The following is a 17,743-nucleotide window of genomic DNA, read 5'->3' on the forward strand; positions in this document are numbered from 1 at the left end:
CCATCCAGAGAAAGGGGGATGTTAAAGGGACGGAGTCATGTTGTGCTACACAAGAAGCCAGAATTACTTACAAAACTGTCCTTTTTCAGGCATTTTGCATGTCTCTCCTCTAAATACATGTGTCCAGGCGTGCCAGCTGTGATGAGCACCTTACTTGCCAATATCAATGCTTATTATGCGCACACCACTGCCTCCACAAATGTGTCTGCTTCGGACCGCTTTGCAGCCTCCAATTTTGGGGTATGTTTGTGTGTTTGGTGATTTTTCCATTGGACTTCTGTAATTTGCCTGTGGGTGTTCTGGCCCTTGAATAAATAAATTATTTCGCTTAGGGAACACTAAATCTGTGAGGAGCTGGAAGCTGGAGCTCTTCTAGAGCAGACAAAGAGAACAATTTTTGTTGTTACCATCACACGTTTTAGACATTCATTAGTGTAATGCATTGTGATGTTTATTCTTCATGTGGAAATTGCACTGGAGCACAGATGGTATGGCAGTGAGCAAATAATATAAAACTCTGCATGGTGATGTTGTTGATAAATATACTGTGCGACCTGACAATTTCAGAATTTTGTTTTTCAAAAAGAGCAATTGCTTTAAGAAAAAACAAAACAAATGAGTCTATCCCCCTAATTGTTAGAATATTTTTCTTATAACATATGATGGAGTTGAGCATGCTGGAAAAGTATTTGGAAAAGCTCATGCTTCTCATCGGACTGAAAATCTCTGGTTTGAAGGAGAAGGTGTTTGCAAAGCCAAAATGGAATCCATTGGAGACACCTGGACTCAAGAAGATGGTCATAAGAAGCCTGCAATACTTGTCATTGAACTAATAGATAAAATCTTGGGTCTGTGTCATTGGTCTGAATTAGAACCTTTTCTGCCAGTTTCTTATTCATCTCTGAATAAATTCTTATTCTTAAATACAATTTTGGTTGTAAGATAAATTGGAGACTAGAAATCTGGATTTTAGTCCTGCCTCTACTTCAGAGTGATAATTGAGTACTCTTCTGACAATTCTAGTGGTAAACAGACTTCAGAAATAGTTACAGTGTAAGAGTAAAGCCAAGATTCAAAAGTTTGCCCAGTACCACGTACCATCATTGATTCCTCTTGCTCTCCTGAGATTTGACACTAATTCTCTAATATCCTGTTGCTTATTCTGAACATAGATTGGAAATTAATGATATGATTTATTTATTGGTGTATTTTGCTCCACAGAAAGAACGATTTGTGAAACTTCTGGACCAACTTCATAATTCACTTCGGATTGATCTCTCAATGTACAGGGTGAGTGGGAATAAACAATCCTTTCAGGCATTCTGGTGGACAGAGGGGAAACATGGCATTTGGTTTTTCTCTTATCTTTCTAACCTTTTAGGTAGCTTGTATCTTACAGAATTGTCATGAGGATCTTGTTGCTCTTTTAGACAGATTTGTTTTCCTCATGGATAGAATTTATACCATGTTTTTTATTTCCACTAAAACATCGAGACATCTGAAATAATTTAAGTATTGTGAACTATGCTGAGCTCTGATAATTGCCCAGAAATGCAAGTTTGATTGGATTAATTAATTTGAATTAATTAATTAGTTCTTATCAGCTACTTCGGGTATTGCCTACAAAGAGATAACTGACTTTTTCTCCCCTAGTCTTTTAGAAGATTGGCAACCAGGTTGTCAATTATTTTAAGTCTGGCAAACTTGGACCACTGCCCCTAACTTGGGATCTGCAAGATGTGCTCTCATGTTGATATCCCTTCTTCTTCAGCACAGGGGGAAGAGATGAGTCCAAATGTGAGCATGTGAGCATTAGGATTAGGATTCTTAAAACCTACAGTTTCCCCCTTTACTATTCCAGAGTCAACAAGTCAACATAATTTTATCATGTGAATTGACTTTATTAATTCCTTACTATATTATATTAATTAGTGACTAATTCACTGAAAAATTAAAAGTGGTGGCAAAATGTGAGCTTCTGTTTTATTTATTTATTGAAAAGTAGATCCTCTTCTGGTTAGTGCATTTACCTGTAACATGGTAAGACATACAGAGGAGGGAAACATGAGCAGATTAAAATGAGAGGTACATTAGGAAGGCAAACTAAAAGGACAAGGAACAAGGGAGATAAAAGGAATGCTGTGTAGAGAGCTGTTCGAAAACTACATTACTGGTAAGAGAAGATGTAAAGAGAGCACTGTTACATTGTGTAGTGGAAGGAAAATTATCAGCACATGGCAATAAGAAGCTGTAGTGTAATGCCTTTTTTGTTTGCTTGGTCTTTAATAAAACCTACTTTCTGGTGGCTAAAGCAACTGAATCTTGGACAAGATCTAAGGTAAAGGACCAGGGAAGGTTTGTGTTGTTTAAAGAATCTAGATGTTATATATGGCAGTGTTTTTAGAGAAGTGGCTGAAGTCATTTGGGAGCTAATAGTAATTATTTTAAGACCCCTTAAGGGCAGGTTAAATTCTGGAAGGAGTTAGTTTCCAGCTTTGAAGAAAGGATAAGGCAATTTACAACTTAAATTAGCCAAATTAAACCTCCCCCTCTCCTAATTTAACCCAGCCATTTGTAAGCACTTAAACTAATGAATAACCAGCAGTGTGAATTGTCCAAAAAAAGTGTCAAACCAATGCATGTTCCTTCCTGGGCATCATGGCAGACTCTGGGAGTGGGAGAGGAGACATGGAACCCACTCAAGTAGCTCCAATCATCTTCTGAGTAATTATTTTGGAAAGTCTTTTGTGAGTAAATGCAGTTATTCTGTATGCATGTCAGCTGTGCCTTTTGTTAGCTGGTTGCTGGCTAACATAAGCATAGAGGAGGTTGAATTCCAGAGCAGATAGAGTTATATTTTCCTGATTGTTGTTTCTGATTAAGAACATGCATTCAGCCCCCAACATTCACCCAGTTGTTTGTGTTTGAATCATGACCCACAGAAGTCTTTAATTTTGGTAAGTAACCTGAGTGCCAGAGTCCATGTATGGACAATTTAACTTGAAAAAGAGAGTTGTCTAGGAATGAGCATCTACAAATGACTGTAAAGAGCATTAAATTGTAGAATCATAGGATCATAGAATTGTTTTCAACTAGTTAGCTGAACTGTAGCAATACTCATTTGCTGCCAAGAGACAGCATACTTTTCTCTAGGTCCCCAGTAATAAATTAAAACTTGTTCTCCTCTGCCCTTTTGACCTTTGTCTGTAATAATTTTCAAATGTGCAGATATGAAGAGAGTGTTCAAGTAAAGATTGCCTTTGCTATTTTACTTGCAGAAAAATCTATCAAATCTGATTGAATGTAAGAACATGCTGAGGAACATCAACACTGCTAATGGGCACAGGAAGGAAAGAATAGGAATGTAGAAAAGGGCTGAGCACCTGAGGTCAGAAAGGCAACTGTCTCTTGCTAGAAGCAAAGCTTGCTGCACTCAGCAAATGCCATTTACATACATATGCATCCTGTCTGGAAGGGACAATGGGACCTCCAATTTCAGTGAAGCCCTGAGATTGGAAGAGGAAACCATGGCTATGGGCAGCAGGGTGGTGGGCACAGCATGTGGCATAAATGCACTGGAATGAAGGAGGCACTGCAGGATAAATGCTTATCTTGGCAGATCGGATTTTGCAGGGGACTGAGTGGTTATGAGGACTTCTTACATGGGAACATTGTACTTTTCCCCTTCTCAGTTCAGTTTAATTCTCTCTAGAGGGCTCAGAAGCCAAAAAACAAATGGTGAGTGCAGAAGGGAAGGGGCCCACACAAGCAACCTGGACCAAGAGGCCAGGGCTGCCAGTGGTGAGGCATTGCTCCTTGCCTGCTCCTTCTGCAGCCAAGGCAAGATCTCATGCTGCCAAGGGTTGTCAGTCTCTTGTCATCCACAGACTTTACATTCATATGAGGAGCTTCTTAATTAAGCAAACATAATCCCCTGCAGCAAAAAGGCCTTATTTATTGAGCATTGTTTTGACTGGTACAAGCTTGTTGAGCAGGAAATGTTTCCAAGACACATTCCTTATTTAGCACATGCTTGAAGCCTTGTATGGATCTGACTGTGTTTTCCAGCATGATTTCCCTTTTTTTTTTTTTTGACAGAATAACTTCCCAGCCAGCAGCCGTGAACGGCTGCAGGACCTGAAGTCTACAGTGGATTTGCTGACCAGCATCACTTTTTTCAGGATGAAGGTAGTATTAGGGGAGGGGATGATAATGGGGCCTCTGCAATTTTTGACAAAGGAGTTAATTTCCCATTTGTGAACCATTGTTTCATGTTGTTGCTCTTTAAACACTTAAGGAAAGTTAAAATCATCTGCTGACCATATAATAAACATCCACATTTTATCTCTACTGTTTTTCACCATGAAGGTGAAAGTTGTTTTTCCCTTGGGTTCTTTTGGTCATAAATATTGCACAAATAATTAAAAAAAATGGGAAAAGAGAAAATTGTCTGGTTTTCAAATGAGAACTTACTTTTATTAATATTAAGACACTTTTCCTCTAAAACTTTTCATAACATTTATCAGTCATTGCCATCTCTTCACCATCTTAAACAGAGTAGTAGAAACCTATGAGACTTGCTACGAATGCTTATTTTCTGCTTTGTAGTTAGGTTGGTTGCTCTAGCAATGTGTAATGATATTCGTTTTAATGCCTGATTTTTATTTCTGCACTTCAAGAAAAAATACTCTTGCAGTCATGTCATTTAGTAATTTTTATCTTATAAAAAATAAATCATAGAATTATAGAATATGCTGAGTTGGAAGGGACTCATCAGGATTATCAAGTCCAACTCCTGTCCTTGTGTAGAGCACCCCCAGAGTCACACCATGGGCCTCAGAGCATCATCCAAACACTTCTTGAATTCAGGCAGGTTTGGTGCTGTGACCACTTCCCCAGGGAGCTTGTTCCATTGCTCAACTGCTCTCTGGTGAAAAACATTTTCCTGTTATCTATCCTAAACATCCCCTGATTTAGAACTTTATTTTGAAAGTGTTTGTTCAGACTATGTATTGAAAGTTTGCTTTATAGAAATATGGTCTGAAACGTTTAGAGGTGATGACAATATCAAAATTATCTCAGATTATGGTTTGACTTGCAGGGTGATGCCTGCATATCTGTGTAGTTTAAAGTAACCATGTAGTGTTTTTCTAAAGCTATGTAACAAACAATGAAAAGAGCTGCTGTTGATGCTGGTGTGCTTTAAAATTCAGTAAAGCTTGTGCAGAAATATGTCCTTGAAGAAAGTCATCTCATTTAAAAGCATGCAAGAGTTAACCCTTCAGCAACCTTCCAGATCAGATGTAATGCCCTCAGCTAGTCTGTTGCATGGTCTTCTGGCACTTGAAAAGGTTGCTTGCTGGCTTCATAGCAGAGTCCTATAAATTTAGCAGAAACTGTGTGTGCTTGGCTTGACATACCAAGTCACGTGATTTATTTATTCTGAAGAATCTTCCTTGGCACTTCAGCATCTCTTCAGTGTGCCAAATGTTCCTTCAGGGGCATAAGCAATTGTCACTGCCAGTTGATGCTTGGGATGAATAACCTGTTCATAGTTTCATGACACTGACAGCACTGAAAGGAGCTCCACCAGGTCCTGGGTAGCTCCCAAACTCCGGTGACGTGGCTTTCCCCTCTTTGATGTATGGAAAGTCCTTGGTTTGATTGTCTTTGTTGTCTTTTTGCCAGGTCCAAGAGCTGCAGAGTCCACCCCGAGCCAGCCAGGTAGTGAAGGACTGTGTAAAAGCTTGCCTCAACTCCACCTATGAGTACATTTTCAACAATTGTCACGAGCTGTACAGTCGCGAGTACCAGACAGATCCAGTGAGTAACTGATAAACGGGCAGAAACCCAAGTTTCTGATTTTCTTCAGCTAATAACTAGAATACTAATTGATATAAAAAGACCACACAAACATTATTATGTCACTTGTTATCTTCTAAGTGCACAAAACTTGTAATCAAACTTGTAGGTGGAGGATGGTAATTGTTTTACAATAACTAATTACAATTTGTTTTTCCAGCTTCAGCTGTTTTATTTCATGAGCAGTTATTTGTGAAGAGGTTGAAGGCAGCTTTGAGTGAGCAAAAGCCAATTAGCGCAAATGTAGAGCAATCAAGAAAAGAAAACTGTCTCTTAGTATAGATAAACCTCAAGCAGTGAAATTTTATCTTTTTTTCTGGCTTCCAGAGTGCTGCACTGGGCTTAGGAGGTACCTCTAGACAGGGTTTTTCTGAAAAACCTCTAGTGTTTTTCAGATCCTTGAGAGCTCTGCTGGCCACTGATCAGTGTGTCAGAGTGGATATAGTCACCAACCTAGGTGCCAAAAATGCAAGTATTTATACCAAGCTTACAGCAAGTGAGACCTTAGCAGGTCTTCTGGAGCCTCACCTCTTTTTGGTGAGAAAAGAGAAATTGTTTGGGTTTGAGATCACTGGAAAGCAACATGGTCACCAGGAGATATTAATCATATTAAGTTGTCCAGAAGACAAGTTCCACAGATATTTAGTGTTGAGTTTTTACCATGATCTGCACTTCTCAGTTTTTCCTTTTCTTTTTAAATTTACACTGGTTTTCCAATGGCTACCTTCCCAGAACAAAAATCAAGACCTTCCTCCAGAGGAGCAGGGTCCCAGCATCAGGAACCTGGATTTCTGGCCCAAGCTCATCACTTTGATAGTTTCCATCATAGAAGAGGACAAGAATTCTTATACCCCAGTCCTCAATCAGTAAGAATCTGCCATGTTCTGTATGGCTAATGCTGGTCTCTGTGTGCTTTGTTTTTTTGTTTAACTGCTTTCTATCTCTTCTGTCACTTGTGTATTTATAGAAGTACTTATCCTGTCTGTCTGTCTTTCTGTCTTATCTGTCTCTGTCTATATAAATAACTCTTTTTGATTGGGATGGACGAGTTTCAAAAAGTTCAGTTAACGATGGCGTTCGAGCACGAACACCCTGATTGTTACAATCCTGAACTCAGGGCAGCACCTGAAAATGGGGTGAGAGTTCTTTTGGTTTTTTTCTGATGCTGAGGAGTTTTGGTATGCACATTAATGCACACAGTGTGCCAATACCTGTGTGCCAATACCTTAGTGCTGTGATTCAGGAACAGTGCAACACTAGGAGATTGAATTGGGTGGGGTTGGCACAGCACTGAAAATGAACCTGAAGCTGGTCTGTTTAGCTGGTACATCTCCAAGAATCCCCACAGGGTAGGAGAGAGGGAGGTGTCCAAGAGCTGGATTACTGTGCTGAAGTGATCATTGATTTAACATGTCAGAGACACCTGACCAGTGTTCATCTGTCAACCTAGAAAAAAAAAAAAAAAGGGGGGGGGGGGGGGGGAGAGAGAAATAAAAAGAAATTAATACAGACAAGAAAGGGGGAAAAGGCATTGAGGTCACATTCCCAGAATTATTGTCTGCATCTCTTCTGGGAGAGATAATCCAGGGCCTGTTTTTTTGAGGTAAAATTAGTCTCAAAGGAGTGTTGTTTTCAGGTTATTTAATCTATGCCACAGAGTCCAGTCAGTGATCTGCATTTTCCACCTAGCTATTTATTTATGAGGAAGGAAGGAAGCATCTGCAGTGTTGAGCTTTCCAGCTTGTAGTTTAGTTCACAGCTGAATAAAGATGAGTCCTTTGCTCTGACAGATGCCAAACCCTTTCCCAAATGTCCCCTCAGGTTTCCTCAGGAGCTTGCTGTTGGGAAGATCAGCGCAGAAGTGATGTGGAGTCTTTTTGCCCAGGATATGAAATATGCTATGGAAGGTAAGAGAACTCCTCACTGCTTCCAGCTGACTTGTTGCTGATCTCTTGTTCTCCATCTATTTGGTGTAAATGAGGCTTAAGGACATAAGTAACACCACCATTTGGAGCCTGGATTTCAAATGGTTGGTTTGTGGACATCTGCCTTATAAACGAGAATTGTGGTTGAGATCTCCATGAGCCCTTGACCTGAGGGTTACGCTTTCTCAAAAGCTCTTTATTGTCATTCCAGCTAATCTGAAATCAGATCACTTTGGCCTGAGGTCATTATTAGGCTAGCATCCACTTCTTTATGCAATGTACAATGGTAGAAGTGGCTGGAGATGTAGATGGACGCTGGGTTGTGGCTTGGCTGTAACTGCCCAAATGAGACAGTCTAGACTAATCCAGTGGTAGAAGCATGCTCTTAGAACAAGTCCTGCTACAGACAGATTCATTCTGAATGAATCTTTGCATAATTCCACTAGATTCCTAGTAAAAGAGAAGCTTTTTACTGTTTCCTAATGTGAGTTAGGCATGCAGAATCCAGGCAAGGAATTCTTCCACTTGTGGTACTCTTCTGATGGTTTATGAGTTTCTGAACTTGGTGCTAGTTCTATAAATTCATTTGCATAATGTAATCGGTTTCTTACAAGGTTCAGAGAGCATCCAGCTCCCACCACATCTGCACCTGCAGTAGCAGTTTTACCAGTGTTTTGTGGGGTCAGACTTCATGATCATCTGTAAGGTTATATTGTGATAAACCAGAAGTGACAGTGCTGTCTATGGATTCTTGCCTGTATTCCTGTTACAAAACAAAGTCCAGTTACTGCTTTTAGTCACTCATAAAACTATTCTCAGTCCATTCCCCCAGTTTGATCTAAGTCGTGTATAGAAGTGACAGCCCATTAGTCTCTTACTTCAGGGTGCTAGAAAAAACTCCTAGCAGAAAAGAGTTTCTGCATTTTTTTCTTTGGGAACAGTCTGTAGGGTTGCTCTCAAAGTGAAGAAGTTCTACTTCATCTGTTTTTCAGTCTTTGTCAACACAACAGAGGTAGAGACCATGCTAGGGGTGGAGTTGGAGCACCCTTTTCCAACGCTAGGCTTGAATTCAGCAGGCTGCTGGTCTCACTTTTGTGTCAGGAACTTTTGGTATACACTGGTACCCAAAATTGCTTTTTCTTTGTGCTTGTCTTGATGTGAGAACAGGCACTGGAAAGAAGCACTAAGACCTACTAGCTATGTTGAAGAGTGTTGAAGAGTCTATTTTATATTAACTGTCACTACTTGCTCATTTGTTACAGATAAGGCAATAAGGCAACTATGATAACTTTGACCTTTTTTTTTTTTTTTTTTTTGCATGACTCTATTTGATTGCCAGTGCCCAAGTCAGCTTAACCTCCCAAGTTTTCTCTGTTCACATGTCATGGCATGTCCCCTTTCACTCTGTCTTCCCTGGTGTATCTGCTTATTTAATTTTTCCTGACATCCTTTTGGTCACTTGTGCACTTCATAAGTCAAGAATTGGCATAATGGCAAAATCCACTCATGAGTTCATCAGTGCATAAAAAGCACTTGCTGAAAGGCATCCCTCGTCAAAGTATTTCTTGGGTAGAGAAGTTGATACAAAAGCAGCACACGGGGCAGGAGGTGTCTGCATTTTGAATGAAAGCTGGAAAACTGCATGGTACATGTACCTGTACTCTAGTGGTACAAGTCCTGCAGGAGGATTTAACAATGGCAGAGTCTCTGTTGGTGTGTTGCTCTTTTCTAAATATACATTCGAGAAATCCTCAGGGTGCAAAACTCTTATTTGAGGCAAGTGTGACTCCCTACTGCTTTGCTCTCCAGAAACTTCTGAAGATAACATTTGTAAAAAGCTCCACAATAATTCAATTATGGCCCTTACTACAAGTTTTTTTAAATACAGGTGATTGGATTAGCTCACTGCATTTTTTTTTAAATGAGAAGAAGGATGAAAGGAAACAGATTAAGTGACGTGAAGGATGATGATTAGATTTGCTGTCCTCAGCTCATGGCTCTGTCATTTCTCAGTTTGAGTTGCTAATTTCTCTAGCAGTTTAACTACACCAAGAGCTTAATCTTTCAGTCTTTGTCAGTTTGTGGAGTACTCACTGGGTACAATTCTGGTGTGCTCCAAGCTCTGTATGTATCAGGAGCTCTCTGAAACGGAGGCTGATCTATTTTGTGGAGATACACACATGTAATCCCAGAGTATAATACTTGCTCCTAACTTTCTTCATGGTGTTTTCCCTTATGTTCTGTTCCCAAGTTCTGGATAACATGAGTTCGTTCACCTCACCAAGTGGTAAGTTCATGCTCCTTAGTAGGGTTTATAGTTGTAAGTAGGCAAAGACTTTAATCTGCTACCTGTAGTTTTAGCACTTCGGATGTCATTGCTAATACTAGCTTTAGTGTCCTGCAGTTTCATGCCAGTGATGACCAGGTCTGCAAAGAAGATGCAAAGACCATACCACTGCTGCAGAAATTGAGACTATGTGCTGTTTAGGAGAATCCTGTTCTGACTAGTCACAGCCATTGTTTTTTGGTGGTACCCAACAGAGTGAGCAGTTCTGGGTGAGAGCCCCTTTGCTAGGTCCCAGACATTGAGCTGTAGATAACAGCTGATGGAGAAGAACTGGTGAGGTCAGGGCTCCAGTTCATGTGTGCTTCCATTCCTTCCCTTCTGGATGGGGTGAAAATTGATGGCCTCTGGTCCTTTTATTCTGCACTAGGGGTAAATTTTCTTACAGTCTAAAGGCCATGAAAAGGTTTTGGTGTAGAAAATGTGTCAGTCTGGCTGCATCAAACTGCCTCTTCCTTCATCACAGAATCATTATAGGATGCCTAAGGTTGGGAAGGGACCTTAAATATCACCTAGTTCCAAGCCCCAGGCCTTGGGCAGGGACATCTTCCACTAGACCAGGTTGCTCAAGGCCCCATCCAACCTGGCCTTGAACACTCAGAGAGGGGGCAGCCCCAACTTCCTTGGGCAGCCTTCCCTTGTACCAGCCTAATGCTTCCATATTGCTCTCTAATATGCACTGCAGAGAGGGTTGGGAGGCTCAGGTGGGAGAGAGAGCTTCTCTGAGTTGGAGAGCAGTGCCTAGCTGCATGAGTTTTCTTTTTTCCCCTTAAATGGTAGCTGACCATGCCTCTTGCAGATGGAGCTTATTACCCCCATGTGCACTGTGTAGCCTGTGCAGGGCAGTGTAAAAATACTAATTTATACCTAGAATACAGTGTCTAGGGGCTTCAGAACCAGAAACCTTGCTAGCCTGTGGATGCTGTGCCATGTGTTCTTTGGGCACTTTCTGAAGTGTTAGATTGCTAATGTGTAAAATGTTCAAGTCATGAAAATGAAGCGCCTGTTTTCTATTTAAAATACATTCAGCAACTGGCAGCAATAGTTATGGCAGCAGCATGTTTGACTGATGGAGAGGAGGTGCCCTGCAGCCCTATCTTTTGCCTTTGTCTCCCCTAAGGAGGCCTAGATGCTGAGACACAAGCAGAACCTCCAGTATCTGTTTCTCTTGTTCTGCTTTCTCCTCCAAAGCAGTGACAGCTCAGGACACCATGAGCAGCAGACCTGGGCCTTCTCTCCTCACTAGTGAAGGCAGTACAGGATGAGGCATTGAGAAGTATACATCGTGCCCTGTTAACTCAAGAGTAAACCAGATTGGGTAGATATGTCATGTTGCCCAGGCATGACTGGCAAGATCATGCTACCCTGGAGCCACTGCAGTGCAAAGATGATTTTTCCAAGTCACACAGTTTGCTGCACAAACACTCCAAGTGAAGAGCGCTTCTGGTCTTCCTTTACTGGGAAGACATTAAAAGCCAGTAATAGAAAAGCAATGCCATCCTTGACAGCAATGGTTCATCTTATTTTGGATGCATCAGCATTATGAGAGTTGTAAATTGGGAGCATCTCTAATAGGAAGAGAGACTAAGTAGACTCAGCGGGCCGGATTGAAATAAATCATTCTGCCACATTCTCACTTCCAATAAGGGAAGGGGAATCAGATGTAGACACAGATGCCAGCTGTCTGAAGTGTTAATGCTTCAGCAGCCTCACAACCTATTAGTTTCTTTGCAGAAATTCAATGCTATTCGCTAGAAACTAACCCATGGAAAGCAAGCTGACTGTCAAGATCGGATTAAGGATGTGATAGAAAACCTGTTCCCTGCCTGAAAAATAGAACTGGACATGACACGAGAAAGTGTTCTGCTAGGAAGTAGTTCCCTATTAATACCTTAATAATATGGCCTTGGTGACCCTGAAAGCTCTTCTCTGGAGCAGAATGTTTGCAGATGAAATCTGCGGAGGAAATGTGAGATACTTAAAAAACTCTGTGGTCTTTTCAGGATAAAACACAGCAGTTGCTGCAAAATATCTGTGCACTCTTCCATTGTTGCTGCCAGTAGGCTCTTTAAAAGTCAGGTTATAAAGCAGAATAGAAATGTGCTAAGACTGTTGGCACCCACACCCTTTGCTTTACTTTTTCTAAAATGGATTTTCAAAGCATGCCTCTGGCTGATGTGTTCCCATGTCACCTTGAAGTGCTCTTCAACATTTCCCCTTACAAAGAAAGCAGCTGATAAGAAGCACACTGGGTCCATTGAAGGAGGGAAGGCTGTTAGTAGGACCTGTTGGGAATGAGGGGTTTTGGGGTCTTTGTTTTTCTTTCTCTTCCAGCATGTTTGAACCATTATCATTCACTTTTGTCTTCTCTCTGTCACAAGCCCCACCTTTGTTTCGCATACGTAAAGTTATCTTTTATGGTGGTAAGACCTCTCCTTCTTCCTTTTAATTTTCTTTAGTTTTATCCCCTTGCTGCCCCTCCTTTACTGCTTAGATGTCTAGGTAGTCATATTAGCAGTCCTTGGGCTTACGGTTCTGTGGCTGCTATGTGTCATCCTCTCCTGCAACTTAGTAATGTTCCAAATGTCCTAAAAAACAGGAAAGGCTTTGATTACTGCTTTTAGTGCACTGGTTAATTTTGAGGAAATAAATCTGATTGGAGTCCTTTTTACCTCCAAGTCAGACCGAAATTTCCTCTGCAGGAACAGCTCTTTTCCTGTGTGGCAGCGGCACCCGGGTGGCAGTGCAGATCAAAGTTAATGAAGTTACAGCTATCCATTGATTTCCTCACTCCCACAGGGACCTAAGTGGGCACCATTATTGCCGTGTTTGTTTCCAGTTTTACATTTGTGGAGACAGCTTCGCATTTGCTTCTGCAGTTGTTCTTGAGGGAGGTCAGCAGTTCATACACTGAGTATACTTAGTTTTTCTTAGCGCTGAAGTAAAATATGAATGAACTTTCCTTGGCTTCAGTACAAGCAGATTCACTGTGGAGAAAAATGGATCATAGTACCTGAGAAATAGTATTAGATGTGTAGTAATTTGTCCATTGAACCGTGACCCCTGAGGACTAAGTGTCTCAGATATTGGGCATTTTAACTTCTTTAAAACAAAAGTTTCCTCTCCTCCCTTCTCCCTTCTCCCTTCTCCCTTCTCCCTTCTCCCTTCTCCCTTCTCCCTTCTCCCTTCTCCCTTCTCCCTTCTCCCTTCTCCCTTCTCCCTTCTCCCTTCTCCCTTCTCCCTTCTCCCTTCTCCCTTCTCCCTTCTCCCTTCTCCCTTCTCCCTTCTTCCCTCTCCCCTCACTCCTCTCCTCTCTTCCATCTCCCCTTTCCCTCTTTTTTCCCATTATATCTGTGTGAATCTGCTAAATGTGAATTAGAAGGAAATCTGTATTATGCTGCTACAGAGTCTTGCAGACAACTGACTGGAGTGTTCCACTTCTTGGGAGTTGACAAGACTTAGGAAGAATTATGCATTAAGTTATTTAGGTTTTGTGTTTTCAGTCAGATAATCCATAATTTACGAAAGCTTTCTTCTGTGTATTGTTGAAGCTTCAAGGGAAATGTGGGATTTTCTTAAGACTTTGAAATAGTTGCAGGAATTCACATGAAAACAGATAATGGTACTGTAAGATAAGCTGTCAGGTAGACGATTAGAAAGCTGTGGCCATTTTACATAGTTGAGACATATCTTCTGCTGATGAATAATTGATTTATTGCTCATGCATGCATGTATCTACTCAGTTACCAGAAACTTGCAACTGAAGTCCTGGATAAAGCCATTCTAAGTTTAGAGAAAGACTTCTTTTTAACATAGTTAGATCCTGCCTACACAAGGAACTGCATTGTTCCAGCATAGCCTGAATACAAAACATAACAAAACTTGGAAGGGCAAAGAGGCTCAGCACCAGCTCACCATGAGTCACTTCAGTGGACTGCTCAGGAAGACAGTGTAAATAAGAAAACAGTTGCCTTCTGAAAGAGGATGGTAATGAATTTCTTCAAACCTGGTATCAGGGAAGGCTCCATCTCCAGTGTAGATTGTTTGGCATTGCTTGTGACTCACACTGTCAAACTCTAAAGACTTTGATTCTTTCTTGTCTTGTCTATTAGGGGATGTAGTGTAATGTGGTGGTATTGCATTTGTTTATATCCAAGAATGAACGGATTTGCTCACCTTGATTTGCTTTCTGCAAAGATGAAATCTGGCCTGTCATATTAAATGGAAAGGCCTTAAGAGGTTGCTCTGTTTTTGTTGGTTTTTTGCTTTGCAAAAAGTCTTTAACAAACTGAAGTATTAATTGGATCAACAGAAATAAATAAACGCCATAGTTCCAATGGTCAATGACTAAGAACTCCTGCCTGCTGCCAAAATCCTGTGTTGTGAGGATTTTGTCACTCTGTAGGTGCTTCATACTCAAAACCATTGCATACTGTGGTTATCCTTTATAAGATCCCCCACGCCTGATGAAGTGATAATGTTAAATTTGAATCTAACTGCTTTTTTTCCTTCCTTACAGAGCATGAGAAACACAGACTGTGCAAAAGTGCAGACTATATGAATCTACACTTCAAAGTGAAGTGGCTGTACAATGAATATGTTCGTGATCTACCTGCCTTCACGGGAAGAGTGCCTGAGTATCCAGCGTGAGTCTTATGTCTTCTTTAGTAAATCCCCACTATGTATCTCCTTGTGTTACCTTCAAGGTTAGTCACTTGGTTGTCCTGAGGCTGCCTTCATGATACACCATTTCAGCACTCCTAATTCTCTGTTCTTACGTGGATGTTTGTGCCCTCTGGTGTTCCATGCCACCAGACACAATCCAATTCCTTATTGTACAGTGTATCCCAAGATCTCAAGAGGTTTAGCAGTGACACAGTGTTTAATCCACTTTGTGACTGCAGTGTGGGCTTTGGCCAGCTCTTGAACAGCAGACTCATGGATGTTTGCTTACTTTTTTGTATTAACAGACACAACTTTATATGTACTCTATGTATGTCTGTATGTTTGTGAAGGAATGACAATGACATGTATACAACAAGATTTGTAAGTAAGACAGTGTTTTCTTTTTTTGAGTAAGACCATGTGGTTTAGTTGGAAACATCAGATAAGCATTCTCTCTTAATATCTAAGCAATTGTTTGCAAGTTTTCTTAAACTTTAAAAGAGCAGTGGTAGACTTGAGACCTGAAGAAGGTTTATGAGCCCAAGAAGTTGTCTGAGCAACCTGGAGACAATACATTAAAAAACAAAACAAAACAAAACAAAACAACAACAAAAAAAAAAAAAAAAAAAAAAAAAAAAAAAAAAAAACAACAAACAAAAAACAAAACAAAACAAAAAAACAAAAAACCAAACTCAAGTCCTGCATTTTGCCTAAGGGAAGGGTCTTTTGTTTCAGACTATTGTTTAACTGTTTTTCAGAGTCTTTCAGTGATTAAAAGCTCCACATTTCGATGATGAGAGGCTTCATATCTCCTTTAAGAAGCCTTTTCCCCCTGTGATTGACTGTTACCCTTCCAATGGGTTTGGGGGTTTTTAATGCATTCTCCCTTTTCCTCATCCAAATCTTTCTTGCTTCAATATGAGCTTGTTTCACCCTGTCCTGCCAGCCTAGGGCCAAAGAACAAATCGTTCCTTGTTTTCAAGAATAAAATGCTTTTCTCGTTTGTCTCCCCTGTTTTCTGCTGGTTCCTGTTTGGTCACAGCTTTCCTTGTAAGTGAGATTTACTTGCCCCTCTCCAGCTGATCTCTGTATGGCTGGACATACAACATGTAGACTTAAATAATGATGTTTCCTTGCCTTGCATTGCCTTGGCATTGCCTTCTACATACAGTATTATTAATTGGATCAATTAATACTGTGTATGCAGTGATGATAGCAGACCTTTTATTTTTGTTTTTTTCTTCAATGGTGTTATTGACAAGTGGTGCTTCCCATGGGCCACAATCCACTCCCCAGGCACCCTCAGAAGTGTCCTATTCTTGCCATACTATAAATGATTGTTCACTGCTGTATAAATGCAGCACTTTGCACTTTCCCCTCTTGAAAATAAACCAACTTGCTTGGACTGTGCTTCCAGCGTGGCATTTTGAATTCTCTTCCCATCCTGCAGTGAATGCAGTCCCTCCAGGCTGGTGTTAGCTGCATACTAATAAGCCCATAGGCAGTCTGTATAATTGCTTAGCTTAGGCTATGGGCCTTGCTTAACAAATCAGGTCAGCAAGAGGCATTAACTCAGGGAACGAAGTGCTGGAGTGGCAGTCTCAGAAGGTCTGTTTTTTTTGCTGTGCCTCTGAGTCAGTGCAGTCTCAAGCAAGTCATCAGATAATCTTACTCTTTCTTTTTCTCCTTGTAATCAAGGTAATGATGATGAGTTTTGTTCTGCAGTCCAGGAGGACTGTTCTGTTCTGCTGACCTTTGTGGCCCAGCTTCAGTGCTCATGTGTGTTTGGATCCAATGGCTTTGTACTCTATTAGAATACTTTTGCACAATAGTTACATTATTGGACGCAGGTGGTGTTTATTTCAACCATAACCTTCACCTGTCACAAAATATCCCCTTGGTATCAGCTACAGCAATGTGCTCGCCCTTTGATTTTCTTCATTGCAAGTATTTTAAATCCTGAATCTTCCTTAAATGAGAAAGTTCACACATCAGGTGTGTTCATACAGACTGTGCTAATTATGGGCTGAGTTTGCAAAGAATATAAAAGCATGAGCAGAGCATCAGTGAACTCTTGAGGTGAAACTAAATTGTAAGAACAGAAGAATTCAGAGAAAAGCTGAGTTATCCATCTACTCATCAGACAAGAGGCTATCCACAACCTCGTTTTCATGTTGAAACTATTAGAAGCCATGTTTCTGATAGCTTTGAGCTATGATTGAATAAAGGGAAGGCTCCAAAGTGTTGAAGCTGAGGTTTTGATGCTTCTCCATTTTCTGAAATGCAGGAGCTGTTTCTGAGACTGAAATACCAAGATAGCTGGAAGTGGATCTTCCAAACTTTCTTCACTTTTAGCAGCCAGCTAAAAGCTGTGAAATGTCAGTTTCTCTAGCTTTTTTGGAGGTGTAAAGATATGTTTTATGTTTTGTTTTAATATTGATGTTAACATGCAGCTAGTATTGCAGCTGTACTAGAGATTACCTCCTCTCCAGTGATGGAAAGCATTCCTTCCTTTAAAATCCTCTTCTGGCTTACTTCATCAAACAAGCTATTTGTTCTTTTAAATCCCTGCCTGCTGCTTGCCTCTGTACATACCAAGGTCCACATTCATCAACACAGCAAATGACCAAGATTAATTAATTTGCCTGTAAGACCTGAGACCACAGGACCCAGGCTCAAGCTGAAATTGCAGTCTTTTGAATTATGTTACTGCTGTACAACCAACAGAGGTAAACTTTCTTTTGGTCACCACTCCCCAGGCAGGACTGAAGCATCTTTTGTGCAGACTGAGTTTGCAGAGATTGGCTGTGCCACCCCAAGTCAGGCTGTGCTGACCACTGCAACCAGAGAATATGAGCCCCTGCCTTGGGTGCTGCTGCATAAATCATTAGTGCTTACTTCTAGATCAATATTTAAAGCAGATGAGGAAGAAGCTGTTTGCCATATA

At 40.7% G+C, this 17,743-nt stretch overlaps 1 protein-coding gene across 15 annotated transcripts in view; it reads left to right on the top strand.

Moving 5' to 3' along the window:
* The window catches only part of LOC139789463 (protein unc-13 homolog B), a 213,666-nt gene that overhangs the window by 156,980 nt on the left and 38,943 nt on the right, over positions 1 to 17,743 (top strand). For 9 of the 15 annotated variants that reach the window (XM_071730246.1, XM_071730249.1, XM_071730247.1 and 6 more), the window contains 7 exons: positions 90 to 240; positions 1,222 to 1,290; positions 4,099 to 4,188; positions 5,689 to 5,823; positions 6,595 to 6,728; positions 7,684 to 7,769; positions 14,651 to 14,777. In XM_071730246.1, coding sequence (XP_071586347.1) covers positions 90 to 240; positions 1,222 to 1,290; positions 4,099 to 4,188; positions 5,689 to 5,823; positions 6,595 to 6,728; positions 7,684 to 7,769; positions 14,651 to 14,777 — 792 coding nt within the window. Of the gene's footprint in view, positions 1 to 89; positions 241 to 1,221; positions 1,291 to 4,098; positions 4,189 to 5,688; positions 5,824 to 6,594; positions 6,729 to 7,683; positions 7,770 to 10,038; positions 10,075 to 12,512; positions 12,555 to 14,650; positions 14,778 to 17,743 lie in introns of all 15 variants that reach the window. The other 6 variants (XM_071730242.1, XM_071730244.1, XM_071730245.1 and 3 more) reach the window with 1 other exon arrangement.

This window comes from Heliangelus exortis, chromosome Z (assembly GCF_036169615.1).
Source record: "Heliangelus exortis chromosome Z, bHelExo1.hap1, whole genome shotgun sequence".
Taxonomy (NCBI): Eukaryota; Metazoa; Chordata; class Aves; order Apodiformes; family Trochilidae; genus Heliangelus; species Heliangelus exortis.